This window comes from Corvus moneduloides, chromosome 2 (genome assembly GCF_009650955.1).
Source record: "Corvus moneduloides isolate bCorMon1 chromosome 2, bCorMon1.pri, whole genome shotgun sequence".
NCBI lineage: Eukaryota > Metazoa > Chordata > Aves > Passeriformes > Corvidae > Corvus > Corvus moneduloides.
The window spans coordinates 47,636,363-47,657,108 of record NC_045477.1 but is presented as its reverse complement, the minus strand read 5'-3'; the positions used below and the strand labels follow the sequence as shown (position 1 = coordinate 47,657,108).

Below are 20,746 nucleotides of genomic sequence, written 5' to 3'. Positions count from 1 at the left end.
TGTCTGTCAATTTCTACTCATTTAGTGAACTGAGGTGAAAAAACAGAAATGTTCTAGCACAAGCTGCCTAGTGGAGTTAGATGGTACAGTACTTGGGCAATTAATTCCCTCTAAACATTTGCCCTTTTGCAGCTGAAGCTGTAAATGTGATCTCTTCCAAACTCTCGTTAAGTGCTCATTGCTCTGGTCTTGAAGATTTTAATCTTTTTTTCACTTCAGTCACAAGTGTTAGTTTAGAACTGTCTCAGTGCCAAGTAATTTTCTTTCCAGGTTGAAAATAAAAAATTATGTACTTGTACTCATGAGACTGTCTTCCATCTGCTAGGAAGATTTTTAGCATCCTGCATCACCTCTAAATTTCATAGCTCTTCTGGGCCGCTGGTGTGTAAGGGCTGACTGATAGCCAAGTCCACTTTTGAGCAGCAGTTACTGAATTACTGCCCTGTAGGAAATGTTCCAGGGAAAAATAACTTGTCTTGAGCACATGTAGAGGTTTCTCTTGGCTGCTCTGGTATTTTAATGCGGAAGAAAGTACATAGGTTTGTCTGCCTGTGCTTTTTCTTTGTATCAGCTTCTGTTGGATGAACTGTGCGGCTGACCAGGTGTACGATGCTGTCTTGTTTCTACAGAGAAAATGGCATAAACTTAGTCTAATAAGAAAAGATCAGGTTTTTTCTAAGACTAGAAGGAATGTTTGGTTAATGTGCTAGACGGTCTTTATCTTGGTGCTTGCTGGTTGCATATGTGCTGTGAATGAACTCAGCATGGCGATGCAAGCCTGTTTGATGTGGGGTTATGTTTTACACTGATGATAGGAGAGCAGGGAAGGAGGTCAAGAAGTGAAGAAACTAACAGTCTTGGTTCTCATCCTAGACTCCTCTGTCTCCCAGGATTCTCCCTGAACTTCATCTGTGAATTTCCATTTGCATATGAACTTTCTTCTGTGGCCACCAAATTATCTCTTGGCCAAGAAGTGGCAAACATATATATAGATATAGCTGCAGATGCATGAATGGGTTCAGTGAGTATGTGTGATGAGAACTTTAGCAGCTGACCAGGCAGAACAGACTACTGTTGTGCTCACATTGAGCCTTTACCACACTGAAAGTGTTTGTTTAGACCTCACCAACATGTCTGCTTATTGTTGTGTAGTGTGTGGGAACTGAGGCTATTATCCCATCAAGCTTTGTTGAAATGACAGCTATCATCAGCTGATTCTTAATTCCATAGGAAAGCAGCTAATGCCACGGCTAACTGGGATGAAAAACTGGGATTTGAAATACAGGAGGGGAAAAAAACCACGTTCAGGTGATGAAAACCTATGAGAGGCTCTAGTTCAGATTGCTGCAAAACTGTCCAAACCTATAATTTTATAGCTCACAATTAAATTGTTAGAGCTTGGTGAGATACATTTTTCTCTCACCTGCTTTTGTTCTTACTGTGCGTGGGACTTTGGTACTTTTGTTAAAGTACAAGGCAGTATCTTTAATTATAGGCCATATCTCATTGGTTTTGGACAAGATAAACTTGCATTTCACTCTCTTGATATTCAAAATCTGGTTAATGTCTTCTTTCAGTCTGTGCCTGAAATATCTTGGTCTCCTCCAGTCCTGCCAGCTTCACTGTTCTGGAGGTGCCCAACATGGCTGGATCCTCGCACTGCTCTCCAGATACTTTAGTGAACTAAATGGTAGGAAGTTCATATCTTTTTAAGATGGTGAGTCGTTATTCTCCTTGGTTATGAAGTACATAAGCATTTTCAGTTTCCCTTGGCAGAATGTGCCACTTACATGCAAAGTAGTAAGCTCTCAGGTTGTTAGACTGTGCTTTAATATCCCACTGGCCATTTCTAGGCTATTTGGTCAAAAAACCGTCAGTCCTGCTCACATGGAAATGTTGTGAATGGAGGCACTGATCTGATACTGCTACAAGTAAAATGAAAGATGAAAGATATCTTTAACTTCCCATGCAACTTCCTTGTAATTTTATCAGACTCTTTAACAGTTGAGAAAAATAGTTTGTCTTCAGTGAGGAGTCCAGATAAAGACATGTGTGTCACATGTGCAGATATGAATCTCTGCACAGTGCAGTTTGCTCCCCAGAAGACTGAGTCTTGTCACAGTGGCTTTTTCCTCTAAATAAGGGAGCCGTGAAGAGATGAAAACTTGGGATACAGCTTCTTGACCAGTGGTCTGCTTGATAATGGATAGTGGTGTACCTACTAGATAGCTAAACTTTGCTTTCACTGAGGATAGTGATTTGTAGATAACAATCTGCTTCCAGAAGTAGGAGACTGTTGCAATGTGTATGTGGTTCTCAGCTGATAGGGGCAGCAAACAAAGTAATTCAGCCAGTGGAGTATATTGCTTGTGTAGATGTTTGTACACTATTTTTTTCATGGATCTTTGGGCAAAAAACCCAGAGGAAGAAGCAATGGCTTTCACCCAGAGTTGTTGGCACACAGGGAGAAAAATGAGTGAGGAAGGCACTTAAAATGAGAACTACCTGTGGATTGATAAATAAGAGACTAAAATATGGAAACTTTGTTCCAACTACAGATAGATAGAGAACTAAAAAATGGGGTGGGAAGAAATAGGGCTGACCTTAACATATGAACAGGCAAGAAATGTCTCACAGAGACCATCAGTAAGAATTTCACTACTGAGACGTCAGAGAGTTGATAGAGGAAAATAAGTAATAAAGCAGAATCAGTTAACCTGTGGGACTTCTGTCCTATGCTGGGATTCAGCTCAGCATATTGGAAGGGATATGTTGCCATAGAAGCCATTAACAGATTTTCTGTTCACAGGTCCAAAGTAGGAATTTGAATGCTCTACCCTGATTCATGCCTGTGCAACAAATATTGTCAGTGCTGGAACACTATAGAAAGGAAACAAATGACAGCTGTGTGGAGGAGCTGTTGTGATAAGCTGGTTGCAACAGAACTGGAAGATTGCCCTGTAATACATTGTGAGCTGTGAAAATACCAAGACAGCAGCAAATTATGTTGCTGTCTTGAAAACATAAATACATACACAGGAAGGATTAAAATCCATGTCATTACTGGAGACAGGTTGTTTCCAGCTGATAGAACACATACCATGAAAGCTTGTTAAGGGGCTAGGTGATAAAAGTGTGAGAAGGACATCAAAGGTCTACAGCAACAGATGCTGAAATGAGAATCTGGCAGGCTGTGCCTTTGGACATGGAGATAAAACTTTCATTATTTTCACTGGAAATAATGGAACAGCAGTAACCACTTGACTGTAATTTGCTGTGGACTTAGTCAGATAATAGTGTGTAAATATATGTTCATTTTCCTGAGCACAGCTTCTGTACCCCAGCATGTCAAAAGCTACAGCTGTTGTTATTTTAGTGATGTGACCATACAATTTGGAAACAGTTACATTGAAAATATTCATGAAAAAGTACATGAAGTAAAACAAGAATATAGGTCTTGGATCTTCAGTCTTTTTATTACTCTACTTTCTGATATGCTTACTTTGTTTACACACATTGACACAATGTTTGCCAGCTGACATGGTTTTGTGGCTTTCATAATAATTTACTTCCTACTAATTAAACCTTCATATTGCCAGTGCATATGCTATGCTAATGAAAACTTTGGAAACTAGATGGTATTTTTATATGCAGAAATTCTTTGAGAGTTTGCAAAGTCAAGTAGGGCTTTCTGCAAAGGTAGAACTGCTAAGTTCATGTCTGAGTCACTGAGCAAATGGCTGCTGTGATCCAAGACAGTGATGCTACCACCTGTGGATGTTATGGATATAGCAGAGTTGGTGAAGGAGAGCCATGTGTTCACTTCAGCTGTTTCAGCCAAGCATCTTAAAGATCTGTGCGAATTGTGGATGAAGTTAGTAGGCCAGGTTGTGAGCTGGGCATCTGAGTGCTGTTCCTGACTGCTGTGAGACTATAAATCTTGTGCCAGAGGCAGGGATGGAAAGGAGGGAAGAATGGGATGAGGGACTTAATTTCACATCACTAAAGGTTGCAGTTGCCAGGGTTGGCTGATCAGAGGCCTGTGATTTAAGTGCCAGAGCATCTTTGCTGAGTTGCAGACATGGTGTCTGTTTAAGCACTTTGAAACAGTGGTTTATGTTGCATGTTCTCATGATGCTGAATGTGTAGGGACCATGGATTAATTTTATGCTTGGCTGGGTTCTGTATTCCTCTGGAATGACACATGATGTTGCCTTCTACTGGCTGTTCAGCTGCTCTCAGCTCTGGATGTTCATCACTAAGGGTGCACTTGCAGCAAGTTTAGTTCTGGTGTGGTTGCTGTCAATCTATTGGAAGTTGCCATTAGTAGTATTTCCTGTTGCTAGATTGTCATCATCTTGTGGCAGATGTCTTTGCCTATATGAAGCTTGGGGTGCTAAAGAAGTAATACTTTTATGTTTGTGGGGTGGGGGAATACTCTGGCTTCTCAGCTCTCTGCAAGTTAAACGAGGTCGTTACCATTAGCTCTCTAGTTCATCAATGCTGGCCCTGAACTGTGCTGTCTTGATGTTCTGAGGTCAAAACAACTGCTATAAATAGAGAACAGAATATGTTTTGGGGTTTTTTTTGTCTGTGGCATATAAGATTGTCTCAGTTTAGTGAACAGGTTCCTCAGTCTGTGTGTAATGCTAAACCTCACTCTCCTGGCGTCCTGTCTAGCCCACAGCTGTGCATATACAGGAGTTCCTCACACTGCTGGCCGTGTGTCATACTGTTGTTCCTGAGAGACAAGGAAATACAATAATCTACCAGGCTTCCTCTCCAGGTTGGTTTTTGCTTTCTTTTTTGGGAGGGAAAGGAATGAGTTGAAGGAGTAGAGGTAGATGGAAGGAAGGTCCATAAATTTCTGGGTAATTTCAAAGGTCATTGATTTTGAAAGCAAAATGTCCCCCACGATGCTAGCAGTAGATCTGGCATCTTCTGTAATCAGTACACACTGCTTTTGAATGCTTCCTACAAAACCATGTAGCCCATGATGTTTCTTTAGAGATAGGCTGGGCTTAGGATTCCTTCTGCTCTCAAGAGACCTTCTACTCTTTCTGCGGGGTGAAAGTAAAAGACTGAGTGCGTAGGAAGTAATGATTTGTTTCTGCATGAGCCGTTACTTTATTGGCATGACTAAAAACTGTCTTTCTTGATCTACTATCTGCTTAGAGCAAGATAGGAAGCTATCCAGTGCTGATACCTGGCACAATACAACCAAAACTTTCAGAATCTTGGCTGTATTCAGGTTTGCACTTCACTGGTTTTTACTCCTTTCAGTTAGCCCAGAGGTATTAACAGAGCTAGGCGGGGCCAGATTGGGGAACATTGCTCTCCACTGAGTTTATCTCTGTTAGTGAAGATATTTCTAGAATTGCTGTAGTGGTGTATTGAGTGATGAAGCAGCATCATTTCTGTTTTATGTCTTAATAGAGTGTCTGAAAAGTAGGTTGAAGAGCTCATGTAAGGAATGTCTGGTCAGAGTGATGAACCGTGAGGAGACCAAGGGAGCTGCAGAGACATGAGGGTTGCTTGAATTAGGCACTAAATCCACCTGTATGGCAGTTGTGCTTGATGACACTTGCTCCTTAAGGAGGCTCTGTAATTACCTACGGGAGATACAGGTGTTGGCTCTGATTGCAGCTCTGTTATTTGAGCTCTTAATAACACTGCCCAGTTCAGTCTCCAGAAAACAATGCTGTATTTCTGTAGTACCTGAACTTAGTGCCTTCACAGCAGAAAATGGATTAAATGCATATTGTGGGAAGTTAGAGTAACAGAGCTTTGATCTTGCTTTCAGAGCAGGTATTTTTCCCTTGTGGAAAAGTATGGCACCTCCACAAGAAAAGAGTTCAATGCTTCAGTAGTTACAGGGTATTTTATACAGATTGAGTACCAGGTTTGTGTAGTTGATATTGCACGGCCTTTGTAGGACTAAAATGTTGAATGTTTTTTGTGGAAGAGTGTGCAGAGCTACTCTGGCATCCCTATGGATGGGAGTATATGGGAAAGGGGATGCTGTTTTGGCAATCTGCCGTATTTAAGTATGGGTTTTGGAGGCCTCTTTTACATACCAGGTTAAATTCAAGCTGTTTGTTTGTTTGTTTTGGCAGATGAAGGAGCATTAGTAAAAGGAGCAAAAAAACTTGGTTATGTCTTCACAGGACGGACTCCCCATTCTGTTATCATTGATGCGGTAAGCGGTGGATGTGCATGGCACAGGCTGCCAAGGTCATGCAGAGCATAAAGGTGTCCTCCCTGGTTCTGTGAGGGCCCTTTTCCCGGGCCTTCAGGATCCTACATGCAAAGGGCTTATGCACACTGAGAAAAGTTGTCTTAATCTATTTGAAGATGCCAAGTCCTCTGCCTCTCTGTGTGGCATGGGAAGTTGCAAGTTTACTTGGGAAATGACAGCAGTTGTGCCTGAAAAATAGTTCCCTTGTCTAGGAAGCACAGATGGGAACACTCACATTAGAAGGAAATTCATGTGTCTGGGAGGTTTTATGACTATTATGTTTAATGGCTGCTGTTCTTCTAAATGTTCCATTTCTTCTGAGTAAGATCTTCAGTAGATGTATCTGCTTGACAAGCTGTGTATGCGGGGGTGCGTAGTTAATGGATTGCAGTTAACGCAGGCAGCCTCAAACTCATGAGGCCGCATTCAGACTCAAATTGTAGTCTAAGCTAAAGTGGCTCTGGATTTACACAGATGCAGCTAGTAGGGTGCTTATTAAGAATAATGAACGTCTTTTTGTCCTTCCTGTCAGGTATGTCCCCTCTCAAATTTCTTGGTGCACTGCCAAGCTAAGCACTTGAAACATTTCTTCTAGGACTTGTCATGAACTTTTTACAATTTCTCAAACTTCTTCTTAGTTGAAGGGGAAGAGCTTAGGATAAACAGTGTCACCTAGAGCCACCTAAATGCTTCTCTCCTCTGCAGGAACAGCCAGGCCTACCTGGCCTAGTTGTATACTCATAATACAAAGCTGGGGCACTGTTAATCTATAGCCAGCAATAAAAGCTGTCACTTTCAGAGATTCCTGTCTCTCCTTACTGCCTACATCAGCGGCAGCACACGTAAAATGGTTTGGAGATGCTTTTTAATCTTGGGGAAGTTGATACATGCCCTGGACATGTGTATACTGCATGTGTATAGATTTTACATTTTGCAGCACTTTCTTTAACTGCATGCTACCAATATCACTGGAATTCTAAGACTCTGGTCAAATTCCTACTACTCCTTTTGTATATTATGCAACAGGAATGGCAGGTGTTTTAAAATCTTTCTCCTTCTTCAGGTTGTTCCTGCTCAGCCCCCAAAGATAACAGGAATTTCTCCTCAGTTAATCTTTCTTTTTTTTTTGCAATGAAAAATATAATTAATATTCTTGTGAATTCACAGAATATAAGTACTAAGTGAGGTCAGTCAAAGGTTATTTTAATGACTGGAGGGCATGCTTATTTTAACTTGGAAAAATGCCTACAGCCTGTAATATGTCTCTTAGTTGATGGCTGTTGAGAGCTAAACATGCAGCTTGGCTTTCAGAGCATGCCTAATCAAAAAGGATAAGATACTAACCCCTTGTAATGATGTAGCAGTAGTAAATGAAGGATGCCACAGTGATACAGGATGTTGAATTAAGTTCCTTAAATAGGGCTCTGCATCCTCTAACCAGTGGAGGGAGCCATTGCCATATTTATTCACCCTGGGATGTGTGACAGCCGCCTGATCAGCTTGCCTGTTTGCACGTATAAGAATATAATGCAGATTGTACTTACAATAGTACCTGATTTCTTTTGTTTTCTTTTGTAGCTGGGGAAAGAGAAAACCTTTGAAATTCTTAATGTGCTGGAGTTTTCCAGGTAAGTTTTCCTCTAATATGCGAAATGCAGGGTAACAAAAACTTTTTTATAAAAAATGTTATTGAGAGTAAAAAGGTACAGCTGATACAGTAGAAAAGCAGAACTTCCTTAACTTTTGTCCTGCCCCTTCATCATCGTATTTCTGAGGTACTATGAATGAGCTTATAAACTGGTGGCTGTTGGCATGTGATCATAAAACTTTCTCCTGCCACTGCAGCTCTGTTAATGTATTAAGAAGTTGCTGGCCTGGAAGCGTCTTGCTGTGACTCATGGGTATCCTGATTTGTCACTTGTCTACTTCAAGAACATACTTTAGGATTGCACTTTTATAGTGCTTCTGCAAATTGCTTTTTGAGTAGATGGAAACTGCACCTGGAAGTGCCTCCTCTTAAGAACCATGCCAGCTATGAAAATATAAACATTGCAAGCACTCCTAATTGGTCAGGCTCATTAGGATGGGCATTGCTTGGGTAGCAAGAAACTTTGATGAATCAGGCCCCTAAATCACTGGAGATAACAAGGTGCTTTCTCTTTGTCAGTTGATCAAGTTAGGCCAGTTTGGATGGTGCTAGGTGCTAGTTAGCATTCCTTTTTTTTCTGTTGTTTTTTTTCCTACTCTTGCTGGGGATTAAGCCTTGAACTCTTGTTCTCTGCTGTCTTTTAGTTGGCTGGTTGTGCTCTAAAGGACTATGTAAAACTAAAGGTAGGGATGATTTGGGTAGGCAGCTTTTCTTGTGTCCTGACTTGCTTTGAAGATTATTCTTGAGTACTTCCCTCTTTCCAGTCAGAATGTAGCTATTTCAGCTACTTGTGGTAAGTATCTGAAAAGGCACTGGAAGAGTCTTTGAGGGTTTGTGGCGAGTTGACCAGCACCCTGGTGTCTGTGGACAGGAGTAGCCACAGCTTGCATGCAGCAGAAAAGAGCTGTCTTAATTCTCCCCTGTGTAGCACCTTCCCACCTGGCCACTGAGGGAGCTCCTGTAATTAGTTTTCAAAAAGCACATGGAAGTTTCCCACTGTCATTAGAATGTTGCAACAATTCTGGGCACAGCTAATTGCTGTCCTTCCAACCCCTCTTTAGAAAGCCTCAGAAAAGATTTGTTTTGTCTGATGATCATGCCAAGAGCTTGCTTTAATACACATGGCTCTTGAGCTCTGAAAAAGGACTTCATTTCTCAAAGCAGCCTCAAGAGGAGACAAAAGATTGCTCAACACTGTGTTTTGTACACATTGGCAAAATGGTAATGAGGAAGGAGGGTACTTCCGAGTTGTCCTTCTGCTAAGGAAAAGATTTACATGAAACCACATGTTCTTATGGTTCCCTTAATGAGAGTTGATTTGTTTGCCTCTGCCTCTTGCAAGTTGAGTATCTTTTCCAGTGGGTCTTTTAAAGGAGAGATTGATAAGTAAAATGACAAAATTTCTTAAAAAAAATGAAATTATCCTTGCCTGCCTTCCTTTGTTAGATGTTGGTGTACAGTATGCTACCATCTACATTAGGGTTTTTTTTAATATAGATGCCAAACTTGACTGTCCTGTCCTTGCTCGAGGGGTCTCACTTCCTTGTACTTAATCCCAACTATGTGGGTCTGATTAGACCAATATAAAGAATCTATAGAGCCCAAGAACTGGTCTATACCATGATTCCTTTCAATGATGTTTTTGCTTGCTTTTGAGGTAGGAAGTTAAACAAGTGCCCTTGTCAGTGGATGGTTGTTTCAATGTCTGTTATGCCTATAATAAAGATGTGATCAGCCTTAAAGATTCCATTTCTAGAGTCCCCAAAGGAATTTTGCTTGAGAAATAAGGAAAAACTGAGAGAGAATAATGAGAATAAATGTGACTGCCCTTCTTCCAAGACAATTTTATACTATCTTGCTCTTTTTCAAATTCTTGCTCGCATCTGGGTTTAAGTCTGAAGTGCTTGCCAATGGGAGACATAGGGCTGAAGCTCAAAATAGGCAATTTAATATTTCTCCTTGTGGTCAAGGGTTGTGGGATCTTAAGTTACTGCTGTTATATCCCATTTGATTTCAGATGCACTAAACACATCTGAGAAAATTCACTGGCTAGAACAGGAATTACTCTTCACCACTTTGACTAATGAAAGCAACTATTTTTCTTTCAATAGCAACAGGAAGAGAATGTCAGTGATCGTTCGAACTCCGGCAGGACAGCTACGTCTCTACTGCAAAGGGGCTGTAAGTAATTATGCTGCCTAATGGAGAACACTGCCAGTTATTGTTTCAACAGCTGTGCCTGATGCTGACGTTTCATGTCTCATACAGAATACCTGTTGGTTTTCTGTTTAGGGCCAAGTGATTTAAGAGAGCTGTCATTCCTCCTCTGACTCCTTTTGTAGGCTGGAAGACTGCTAGGCTTTCTACTACCCAGCTGAAATCCTGAAATTAATGGGAGCAGTACCCTCACTTCAGCAAAGCCAGGGCTTACCCAGCTGTGCAGCCGGAGTTCAGGAGCTGGACTAAATGCTGTTGTCTGAATTTATAACACTAAAATTTGTTCTCAAGTGCTTGGCTCTTGATCTGGCTTTCGTGCATCTCTGCACCTGCTGTTATTTGTCATCATGACTTGCACCATGTTGTGCTTTTGTCTTCACTGACAAGAGCAATAACTTAGCACAGTACAAAGGCTCCAAAACTAGCATTGTCCACAGCCAGAGAATGGTTCTAATTTCAGTGGAAAACTATGGAGCTGGCTTTTTGCAACAGGGAAAACTCTTCCTGACCTCTGAGAGGCTCTGGTTTACTTGAATTTGCCATGACATATAGGTCTGTGTTCACTGCTCTGTTGCTTCTGTTTATCTCCCCTGATTTCATAAAGATGTGCTGGCTTCATGCTGGTGTGGTGGAAGGGAATTAAGCCCCCTGCCATTGTGTGGTAGTTCACAGTTGTATGTCTAACAGGGCCACACAGACTTGGAACTTGCTTGTTGTTCATGCCATGCCTGAATTCACCCTGTTCTTTGGAGTGTGGCACTGGAAGGGATGGAGAGCAGGAGACTCTGTAGTACAAAGTTTCGTGCTGTTTTCTGTATGAGCAGACCTAGATGTACTAACATGCTGCATCTGCCACTCATGTGAGCTGTAAGCTAACTGCTTATTCTGCATTAACTCTTCCACATTCTGGTAGTCATCCTCTGTCCTGCTGCTTCCATAATAAATAGGTTTGTATGCCTGTCTGTAATCAGCGCTAGATGTAGGCCTGTTTACTTAGCTTAAGAGCAGATGTCTGAGTAAAAGTAGAGTTTCTGTATTACATATGTTTGTAGAACTTGTTCTGGTAGTTGCAGAGTAAAATCCAGACTCTAGTTATGTGGGTGATGCTGCTATATTTTGATTACAGCTCTTAGCCAGGCCTTTTCAATTGTCCTTTCATTTAGTGATAAAGAAAGCTGCTACAGGAAGAAGGCTGTTTCTGAGAGAATGTTGTGGTAGAACATGATCAGTGTTTCTGCCTTTTATTTTTAACATCAGTGGGAATCTTTTCTAGAAAGGACTGCAGGAAACTACTGCATGGGACTGCAATATGTACTGAATAAGACCAGACATTTGTGTTCTCTGAAAATCAATATATTGGCTTAGTAATCTGTGGAGAAGTGTTCTGTACTGCCCAGTAATGGGGACCTCTTTATGGAAAAAGGGGAGGAGGGCAGAGTGTACTTCTGTTCCTGTTATTTAAAGTGGAAGCAGTATCTCTGCCACTGGGCACAATCCAGATTAATTACTCAAATCAGAGACTCTAAACCCCAAATATATTGTAAATACAGTTTTATTTTTGATATTAGCAAGTCCATTCAGGTTGCTTCTCTTGAGCTTGTAAATACACAAATAGCAACTTCCTATGTAGACTTACTCTGTTGTAATGAATTTGGTTTTAATAGGATAATGTAATTTTTGAGAGGCTTTCAAAAGATTCCCAGTATATGGAACAAACACTGTGCCATCTTGAATACTTCGCAACGGAAGGTAAGAGAAACAGCATGCCATGAGATTTCAGTTTATGAAATTATTTGCAGCATATTCTGCATTGTCTAAGCTCTGTGGTGTCAACTGAGATGATCGTGAAGATAAATCAAGACGGAGTGTGTTATTAGCAAATTAACAACTGTAGGATGACTTCAAGTGTAAGGAGGGTTTTGTCCAACTTCTGTGTGATTTCAATAGGGAAGTGGAATTTGGAAGGAAAGGACAGTGTTCTGTGTGTCCATGATGAAGGGAAAGGGTATGAGTTGTGTTGCCCAGAACAGCTCAGTTACATTGGAGTTGGAGGTGTTTTTACCAGGGTAGAAGTCGGATGCCAGCGTCTCTGGCTTTACGAGGCAGAACATGCTGGGCAGCCTGGTAGACTGAGACATCAAAGATGGTCTGAAATGGTCTGTAAGGCCTTTGACTGATGTAGCACCTCTGTTCACAGGGAAGCACTGGGCTTTTTTTCCCCCCCTTCTGCAATAGCATAGCATACCTGATTTATAGTAAAACCATGAACCAGCATTTTTCTTCCAAAATCTGAAAATAACATTCAGCTTTTTAAAAAAAATTTTTTTTGCAGACTCCCATGGTCCCAGTAGTGGAACTTCTGTATTTTTTATTTTATCGCACACACTCCTTTCTGCTTGATTCATGACAGAAAAAAAACCAAACCAAAATCATTACTTCTCTATGTTAATTTTTGCCAGTGGTCTAATAAATTGCTTTTCGTACTTCATGGACCCACTTCACTATCTTATACACATGTAACTCCCATTATTAGTGTGAGTTACATTGGTACACTGAAGGAGAGCACAGTCTTGCTAAAAAGAAGCATGGACTGTGCAGGGTGGTTGACTAATATCACCAATCACAGTATGTAGCCCATTCTTCAGTATGATCTTTCTAAAAATACGTGAACGTCAAGCTTGCTTTCATACTTAGTAAAAAGTTTTTGCCCAATACTTTCTGGATTTGCACCAACTTTGGTAGCCAAAATGAACCAGATTTGTGGTTTGCAACTGTGGAAATCCAAGTACTTTAAAAAATGTGCAGGGTGATTTTGTGGAATCCAGAGTTTAACAGTGTGTGTTAGACACTCTTGTTGTTCCAGCGTGAGGGTTAGAATTTAGTGTTCCTTAGGTATGAATGATTTGATGATACTCAATGCAATTTTACTGTGGGTAATGGCTGTCTTCTGTTTTGTAGGTCTGAGGACATTGTGCATTGCTTACGCTGATCTCTCGGAGAAGTCTTACAGAGAGTGGTTGAATGTCTACAATGAATCCAGTACAGTTCTGAAAGACAGAACTCAGAAGCTGGAGGAATGCTATGAGATCATTGAAAAGGTGAAACATACTTTTTTGATGATCAGATGCAGATTCCCTTACATGTGTATTTTCCAGTGGAATTTTGGCTTTACACAATTAAATAAACTGTTAATTTCATCGATGAGAAACTGGAAAGGTTTTTTAGTTGGTAGCCTGTTCAGTCCACAGTTTTAATCTGTAAATCTGAGACAAATTTACAGATAAAAAATAATTTCTACTTATAAACGCTTTTCTCACACTTTTAAAAACCTTCCTGTTTTGTGTAAGGTTGTTGTAACTTGCTAAAGATAATACATGTAAGTCACTGTATTGCACCAAGTTCCCATGTACTAGTGCATGAAGAGATCTGTTCCTTTTAGTACAGCACTCACAGTTCAGCGTTGTTGAAGGCTGTTGTAGGCACAGTGTAGGGCTCACCAAAGCCTGTAGGAGCATGGGCTAAAAAAAGGGTGAAAACCTGCACTCCATGCAAATTGCAGAGCTCTTAATTTTGGAAGGGGAAAGTAGGTATCAGAGAACCTACTTGAAACAGTAATCCCACAGTGAATGAAATGTTAAAATGCCAACACTAGGGGCCAGTATTTCTCTGAGCCTCGTTGGTCTTGCTGCTTTCGGAAGTGCTGGTAGTTGCACTGCTAACCTATGTGGGTTCATGTTCTTCCCTCTTGCTCCAGGTATTTAGTTTTATTTAGTGGTTTCTTTAAAACATGTTTTGAACTTCAATATATTTAAAAATTAATGTTAATTTAAATTAATATTAATTTAATAATTAAATTTAATATTAAAATGTTGCTTCGGTTCTTTCGTTTACTTAAGTTAGTTGGGGCAAAATCATAGAATGATAGAATGGCCTGGTTTGGAAGGGACCTTGAAGATCATTGAGTACCAATCCTCCTGCCTTGGGCAGGGACACCTTTCACTAGGCCAGATTGCTAGAGCTCCATCCAACCTGGCCTTGAATGCTTCCAGGGGTGGGGCATCCACAAGGAGGTTGAGACTAGGATAGGAGCCAACTTTCAGAGGGTAAGAGAAAAGCTCCAAGAACTCTTTCAGTAAGAGCTGAAGACAGGGTCTTTTCCAATTCATGCCTAAAATGGTCTTTTATGTTTATAGTGTGTCAGTAAGTGTGGTTGTCTAATCCTTGATTCTGTAGGTTTGAGTAGCTCCTTTCAGCTTTCTGCTTCTTGCACTGTGCTCTCGTACTCTTCTGTTTTCACTGAGGTGGAAAATGAACATTGCTTTTGCTGTACTTTAAAATGTATTCTCAAGCTTTAGTGCATTTTTACTCATCTACTTTCTGCCTTTTTCACAATTTAGTATCTGGTTTAAGAAAAAAGGGAACCTGTGAGTGGGTTGTAGAATTGGAGTCAGTTACTATCCACTGTATGCCTTCCTATTAATGTTTGCTTGTTGGTCCTACCAAGAAGCTGGGCTTCCAGATAAACTGGCTTTTGGCTGCAACACAAAATACATTATACTTTAACAGGCTGGATTTTTTTCATCTACGGGATCAAATGAGACCAAGAGAGCTACTTTTTCAGTCTGAGTGCTGAGATTTCTGGATCACAGTACAGGTGCATGTGTGGAGGCAAACTTGAACTGACTTCCTTCCCCAGCCATATGCTGACTGAGAGGGCTTCAGCAGGTGCTGTAGTAACTCCTCTGCTCAGGTAGCTCAGCCATGCTGGTCCCTATGCTGTCATGTGTAACTCCTTAACAAGTGATGTAGGGAAAAAAAGACAATCTACAATTGCAACCTTCAAAGGTTGCTTGCATTGACAGAGCTGTGTTGCGGTGGGTTAGTTCTTGCATTGGTTTAGCAAGCCGCAGCCTTCCCAGAGAGCGCAGCGGGGCCGCTTTGGGGAGGGCGGCTGTTCCGCTCTCCCGTAGCCCTTTTGGGCAGCCCTGCACTCCTGCTCTGGCTAGCTGTCGGCTCTGCAACACGGTGACAATAAAGGAGGCACAAGGGTCCCTGCATAGCTACCTCAGAGGAACCTTTATTTTACATGATGATGAGCCGGTTCCCAGAGGCAGAGAGACTACCTGGTCAGGGAGCAGGGGGTTTTTCTGAGGGCACAGAGTGGTACGTGGGTGGAGTTGGGCTACTGGAACCAATAGGGAGAACCTGAGGGTGTGGCCAGGACTAGGGGCAGGGGAAGGGGGGGACAATGTGGAAAGCAGACAATTTAATAAGAAAAGCAGTGGGAAAATACAGCACTACAGAGCTGATGTTTCATTGGGAGGCTATAGAGTACTAAAGCATAATGACTTGTATGAGTTGATTCTGCTGCGTTTGCCAGCTGAATCTCTCATAGCAAAAATGAAGCTTTGTCAAGACTTAATGCCAGCTTACACCCTGTATGGATAACCATTTGCCCTTCTGTTCTTTAAGTGTGCTTCTATTTATACAAGTGGGAGCTGCTTTTAATGCCTTCTTCATGGAATCATGGAAGGGTTTGGGTTGGAAGGGGCTTGTTGTATGCTCCCCCACCATGGACAGGGACACCTTTCACTAGACCATGATGCTCAAATCTCTATCCAGCCTGGCCTGAAACACTTCCAGGGATGGGTCCACCACTTCTGTGGGCAAACCTGTTCTAGTGTCTCAACCACCCACATCATAAAAAAGTCCGTTCTTTATGTCTGGACTAAATATACCCTCCTTCAGTTTAAAACCATCACCCCTTGTCCTGCCACTGCTGGCCTTGGTAAACAGCCATTATCCATCTTTCTTGTAAGCCCATTTTTTATATAGGAAGGCCACAGTAAGGTCACTCTGAAGCCTCATCATTCCCAGGCTGAACAACAGCAACTTTCCTTACTATTTCTGTTCATTTGTCTTCATTTCTGTTGAATAATTTTAGTCCCTGCAAAGGGGACTAAAGGACTCTGCTACCTTTTTCTGTGCAATTTCTGAAATGATACAGTGTACCTAAACCTATTTCAATTTAAGTTGAACGTCTTTGCATATGTAAGGAATCATTAAAATGCTTTTAGAGGTAAAATCTGAGTAAACTGTACCTTTTGACAAGGTTTATTTCTTAGCTATTTTTCTGCCCGTTTTTTTTTTTTTTTATGGTAATGTAGCCAGATCTCCTCAAGCAATTGTTTTAGAATTGCCTAAGTATATGGATAACTCTGGAGTATTAAATTCATTGTATGAGACATGTTTTTCTGGCAGACATCTGTATGTTGATTAGAGATACTTGGATTGATTAATGTTCATACCACTTGTATTACACAAATGTAATGATTATATCCGTAAGTAGTTGCAATAATTTTTGCTTTGAGTGGTTGTATCCAGTCTGTATGTACCTTTTATAGACGGAAATTAGTTTAAATGATGTGATGCCAAATAATTTTTGTTTTGTGAGCTTAAATATATAAACTGTGACTACTCATCATGTTGCTATGGTGATTAGTGAATGGTCTAGTATATATGTTCATCTGTAGGCTAGCTTTGGACTTTTATAACTTCAATTAATTATTCTTGAAATGTTGCCATCTTTCTGATCAAAAACACTCTGTTCCATTCTGTACCTCTTGAAATGTGAATTGTGGGCAGAGGAAGTAGAATAGCCCCACCAGAAATTTACTGTGGTGTATATTGCTTGTCAAAGTGCAGTATTAGCAGTGAGATACAACATGCTGTCTTAATTCCTTTTTGAGTATGTTCCAAACAGAGGTTTATCTTAAAAGAATTTAAGGGATTGTTTTCTTTATTTTCCCCAGGATTTGCTGCTTCTTGGAGCTACAGCCATTGAAGACCGCCTGCAAGCAGGTGTTCCAGAAACAATAGCCACACTAATAAAGGCAGAAATTAAGATATGGATTCTGACAGGTGACAAACAGGAAACAGCTCTCAATATAGGTACCCATCTTTCTGGTTACTCTGAATTTGTCTGATATGTTCAGGTTACATGCAAGGTGTGCTGTGTGGGTTTTTAAATAGAATCAGGCCTGCTGTTTATAGAATGGTTCCTCGTTAGCAGGGCACAGCCTTGGAGAAGGGATTTTGCAGTGAAGTTTTCACTATGGGTGTCAGGCTATATTCTTTTGTTTTAATGCAAAAGGGACCCTTCTGCTCTTGGTTAAAAGCAGTTCTAATGGAATGAATATATGTAACTCTGCCTTGTGATGGTAACACGAGAACTCAATCAGGCTAATGTTTCAGAAACTGTTTTAGAGCTTTTTTTTTTTCTTTTCTTACTGACTGCCTTTTCTAGACTTTGAATCAAGTTTGGGATACAATGGGAAATACGAAAATGCAAAGTGCGTATAGTTTACAGCTTCTTCCAAATTATGTCTGTGAAAGTAGGTGGGTTATTCAAGCTGAAATAACTGACCCTGCTGTCACCTTACAGCACATCTGTTAGTAAAGACTTGGTAAAGGAACGTATGCTGATATAAGCACACTCTGTCATGCCACACCTCCCAAATGTGGCATCTTTGGCCATACAATGCCATAATGATCTTGCGTTCTTTTTGATGATTTTTCTCCCTGTCACTGGTAAATCTGCCCAGAGATGAGAAGAGACAGAGTTGGACTCTGGTGATCTGATGTCTCACCTAAGTAAGTTCAGTTAGAGGATCAGAGTTGTAGCAGGAGTAGTCTGAAATACACCCAGACCTGTCTGTGTGCAGTTCTAAATGTAAAATACTTAATTGGGTGCATTATTCATACAATTAGAGTCTTGAAGTCAATATGAGCTCCAAAGGACTGAAGAAATAGCTCCTTTAACAGAAGGCAACATATGCTGTTAAGGTTCCACAGTTGTATTTAGATTTGCACATAGTCTGTTTAGATGTACAGGTGTAGGTTAAGAGGAACTTTAACAGCATAGGTTGCTTCCTCAGACTCATCTTGACTTCAAAATTTTCTATTGATGGTGCTCTGTAACTGTATTTACATTATTTTTAGCAAAGTTTTGGGCATTTGCTTTTTTGTTGTTGTTTGGTTTGTGGTCTTTTAAAATTTTTTTCTGTTTTGGTTGACTCGGTGAAATTTCAGAATGAAGTCTGCTTGACTGAGCAGAATTTTTGTGTGCTTCTCAAAACCAGATCAAATTTAATGTATCTTTGTATGCTGAAGGTGGTACCAAGAGGTGAAATTACTTGCTGAACTGATACAGCTGTAGTAGAAATACAATGGATGGCCTGAGTAGACAATTTGTTTAAAGGCTAGTTTTCTGCTTTGAGTCACTATCTGCAGATTTTGCTTTTTTTACAAGCAGTAGTTAACTTGAGAAGGGAAACATCATCTTTTGACTAATTAAAAAAATGTAGCTACACATTTGGATGTAAATACCTGAAATAAGTTGATATATTAACCAACAGCAGCTACCTTGAACACCAGTAAATGAGCTTATTCTGAAGACTCTGAAGGAGACTAACTTCCAGTGTTCTCTAAAACTGTTGGTTTGTTGTTTCTTTTATTATAGCAACTTGAGAGGAATATGTATCTCTCTTAAAATGTCTAAATTATCCCTTCATTTAAGGTACAGTTTGGTAATAAAAATCTCACTTAATTAGCTTCATATTCAAGTTGGCTTGAAAGTATAAACATGTGGCACCCTTCCAGTTTTTGTGTGTAACCCAATAAAACTGCAATAAACCTTCAACTTAAAACCCAATCCACGTGTGCACTATATGTTTCAGGTATAAATATGCTCTCTGGGGAGTAAAAAGTATTTTTACTCTCTCATTGTATTTATTCTTATTGACTCTTGCTTGCTGTATGGATATGCATGTATGTTGAGGGATATTTCAGCTCTTGGCAGCTGTGTCAAGGAGCTGGAGTACTTTGTTCTTCCAGCTTCTTCTTGATTCCTTGGTGTTCCAGTTTGGGCAAATTTAGAAATATATCCTCTGAGAGAAGGCACAACCACCCCTCCCCCACCAGGTTCGGGAAAAAATAAATTTTCCTCGAAGGAAAGTGAAGAAGATAAAACTATTTATTTAACAAACACATGGGAAGGAAAATAATGTTAGATGGTAAAATCTTTCGCGGTAGAGGAAAAAACCTGGGAAAGTGTTCGAGTCCTCCCTTTGGTCTCCTCGGAGCTGGGGCTTGGCCCAGGGCCAGGCCCTCTGTGCCCGGTGGAAAGTCCTCCCGATGTGCTCTGATGTTACAGCAATCAAGCAGTCCAGTAGAAAAGGGGAAAAATCCGGAATTCCAGAGAAGGAAATCCAAAGTCCAACTCTCAGTCTCTCTCTGGAGAACAAGAAGAAGAAAAACTGGCCAAAAACTGACTGGAAAAAAACAAGCCGGGTGCTTCCTCCCTCCCCTGCCCCAGCTAGGGAAAAAAAAACCTGCTATCTTTTTGTAACCTTGAACGAGCTGCAAACTGCTTTGAGAAAGTTTTGCTCAGTTTTTTCCTTCCCCCTTTCAGGCTCAGTTTAGAGGCATGGAAAGGCACAAAAATTAATTTCTGGGCATAGGCAGCGATATGGGATACACATCATAAGGTCACCCCAAGACACTTGGTTTTCAGAATTTGCTGTCTTTGCCTCTGGATTACATTCTTTACTACTTTGGAGAGTAATGGTTGACCTTCTGTGGGGTGGCTGTATGCCTTCCATTCAGCCATGTGCCAGTCAGTAGTTCTGCAGATGAGGAGAGTGTTCATGATAAGCTTTAATATTGATCAATCATTTGAACTCTAGCTCTTGAAAAAGGGACTTCCAGGTTCAGAAGCATCTTTAAGCATGACCTGCAAACAACTGTAGAAGGCTTAACTGTGTCCTTGTAGCTTCATCCTTTTCTTCAAACAGTCTACAGACTCTGGGTCATTTTTGCCTTTCAGTGAGACAAAAATACCCATGATAGATTTCTATTTGCCACCATCCTTGTGCTCAGCACACTCACAGAACACCAGAACTGCTGTATTTCCAGCCAATAACTTCCCTAGGAACAGATCTGTTTTCTGGGAAGAGGAGTGTAGTGTTTACTCAAGTGTGTCCTTCCCTGAACCATGAATCAGTTCCTACAGTTGAGCTGAATGCTCTTGCCTAGGGTGTGCATTGATAGCTGCGAGCACTGCCTGAGAGTTTTTTGGGCATGAGGTTGGAAGGGACCTTTTGAAGATACAGTCCAGTCCTCCTGCTCCCTCCCTGACAGGGACATCTTTCATGTATCAGGTTGCTTAAAGCTCCATCCAGCCTGGCCTTGAACATTTCCAGAGATGGATCCATAACTTCTCTGGGCAACCTGTTCCAGTCTTGGTACTCCCATCATGAAGAATGTCTTCCTTATGTCCAGTCTAAACCTACCTATTGCAGCCGGGCTGGGGTCTGTGGCTCAGACCCAGGAAGCCGTGACTGACCCAGAGAGAGCGTCCCACAAGGGACAGTCTTCCAGAGGTCTGCGGCGTTCCCTCAGCCACCGGGCTGCCTCCACAGAGGGGTGCCTGTCTCAGCAGGCTGTCAGCTCTCTAGTGATTTCAGAGGGAGTGATTTCAGCTCTTGTTCTGTGAGGCAACCCCAGGCCAGACCAGGAGGAGAGAGATGAGAGGCTCGTTTGGCAGTTCCGCATGAGGCAGCTTTATTTGTCCCGCACCCCTC

General features: G+C 41.1%; 1 protein-coding gene across 5 annotated transcripts in view; it reads left to right on the top strand.

Annotated features, from left to right (window-relative positions):
- The window catches only part of ATP8A2 (ATPase phospholipid transporting 8A2), a 320,810-nt gene that overhangs the window by 73,096 nt on the left and 226,968 nt on the right, over positions 1-20,746 (top strand). For all 5 annotated transcript variants that reach the window (XM_032099453.1, XM_032099455.1, XM_032099456.1 and 2 more), the window contains 7 exons: positions 4,681-4,786; positions 6,117-6,199; positions 7,817-7,866; positions 9,998-10,067; positions 11,768-11,852; positions 13,062-13,201; positions 16,916-17,054. In XM_032099453.1, coding sequence (XP_031955344.1) covers positions 4,681-4,786; positions 6,117-6,199; positions 7,817-7,866; positions 9,998-10,067; positions 11,768-11,852; positions 13,062-13,201; positions 16,916-17,054 — 673 coding nt within the window. The remainder of the gene's footprint in view (positions 1-4,680; positions 4,787-6,116; positions 6,200-7,816; positions 7,867-9,997; positions 10,068-11,767; positions 11,853-13,061; positions 13,202-16,915; positions 17,055-20,746) is intronic.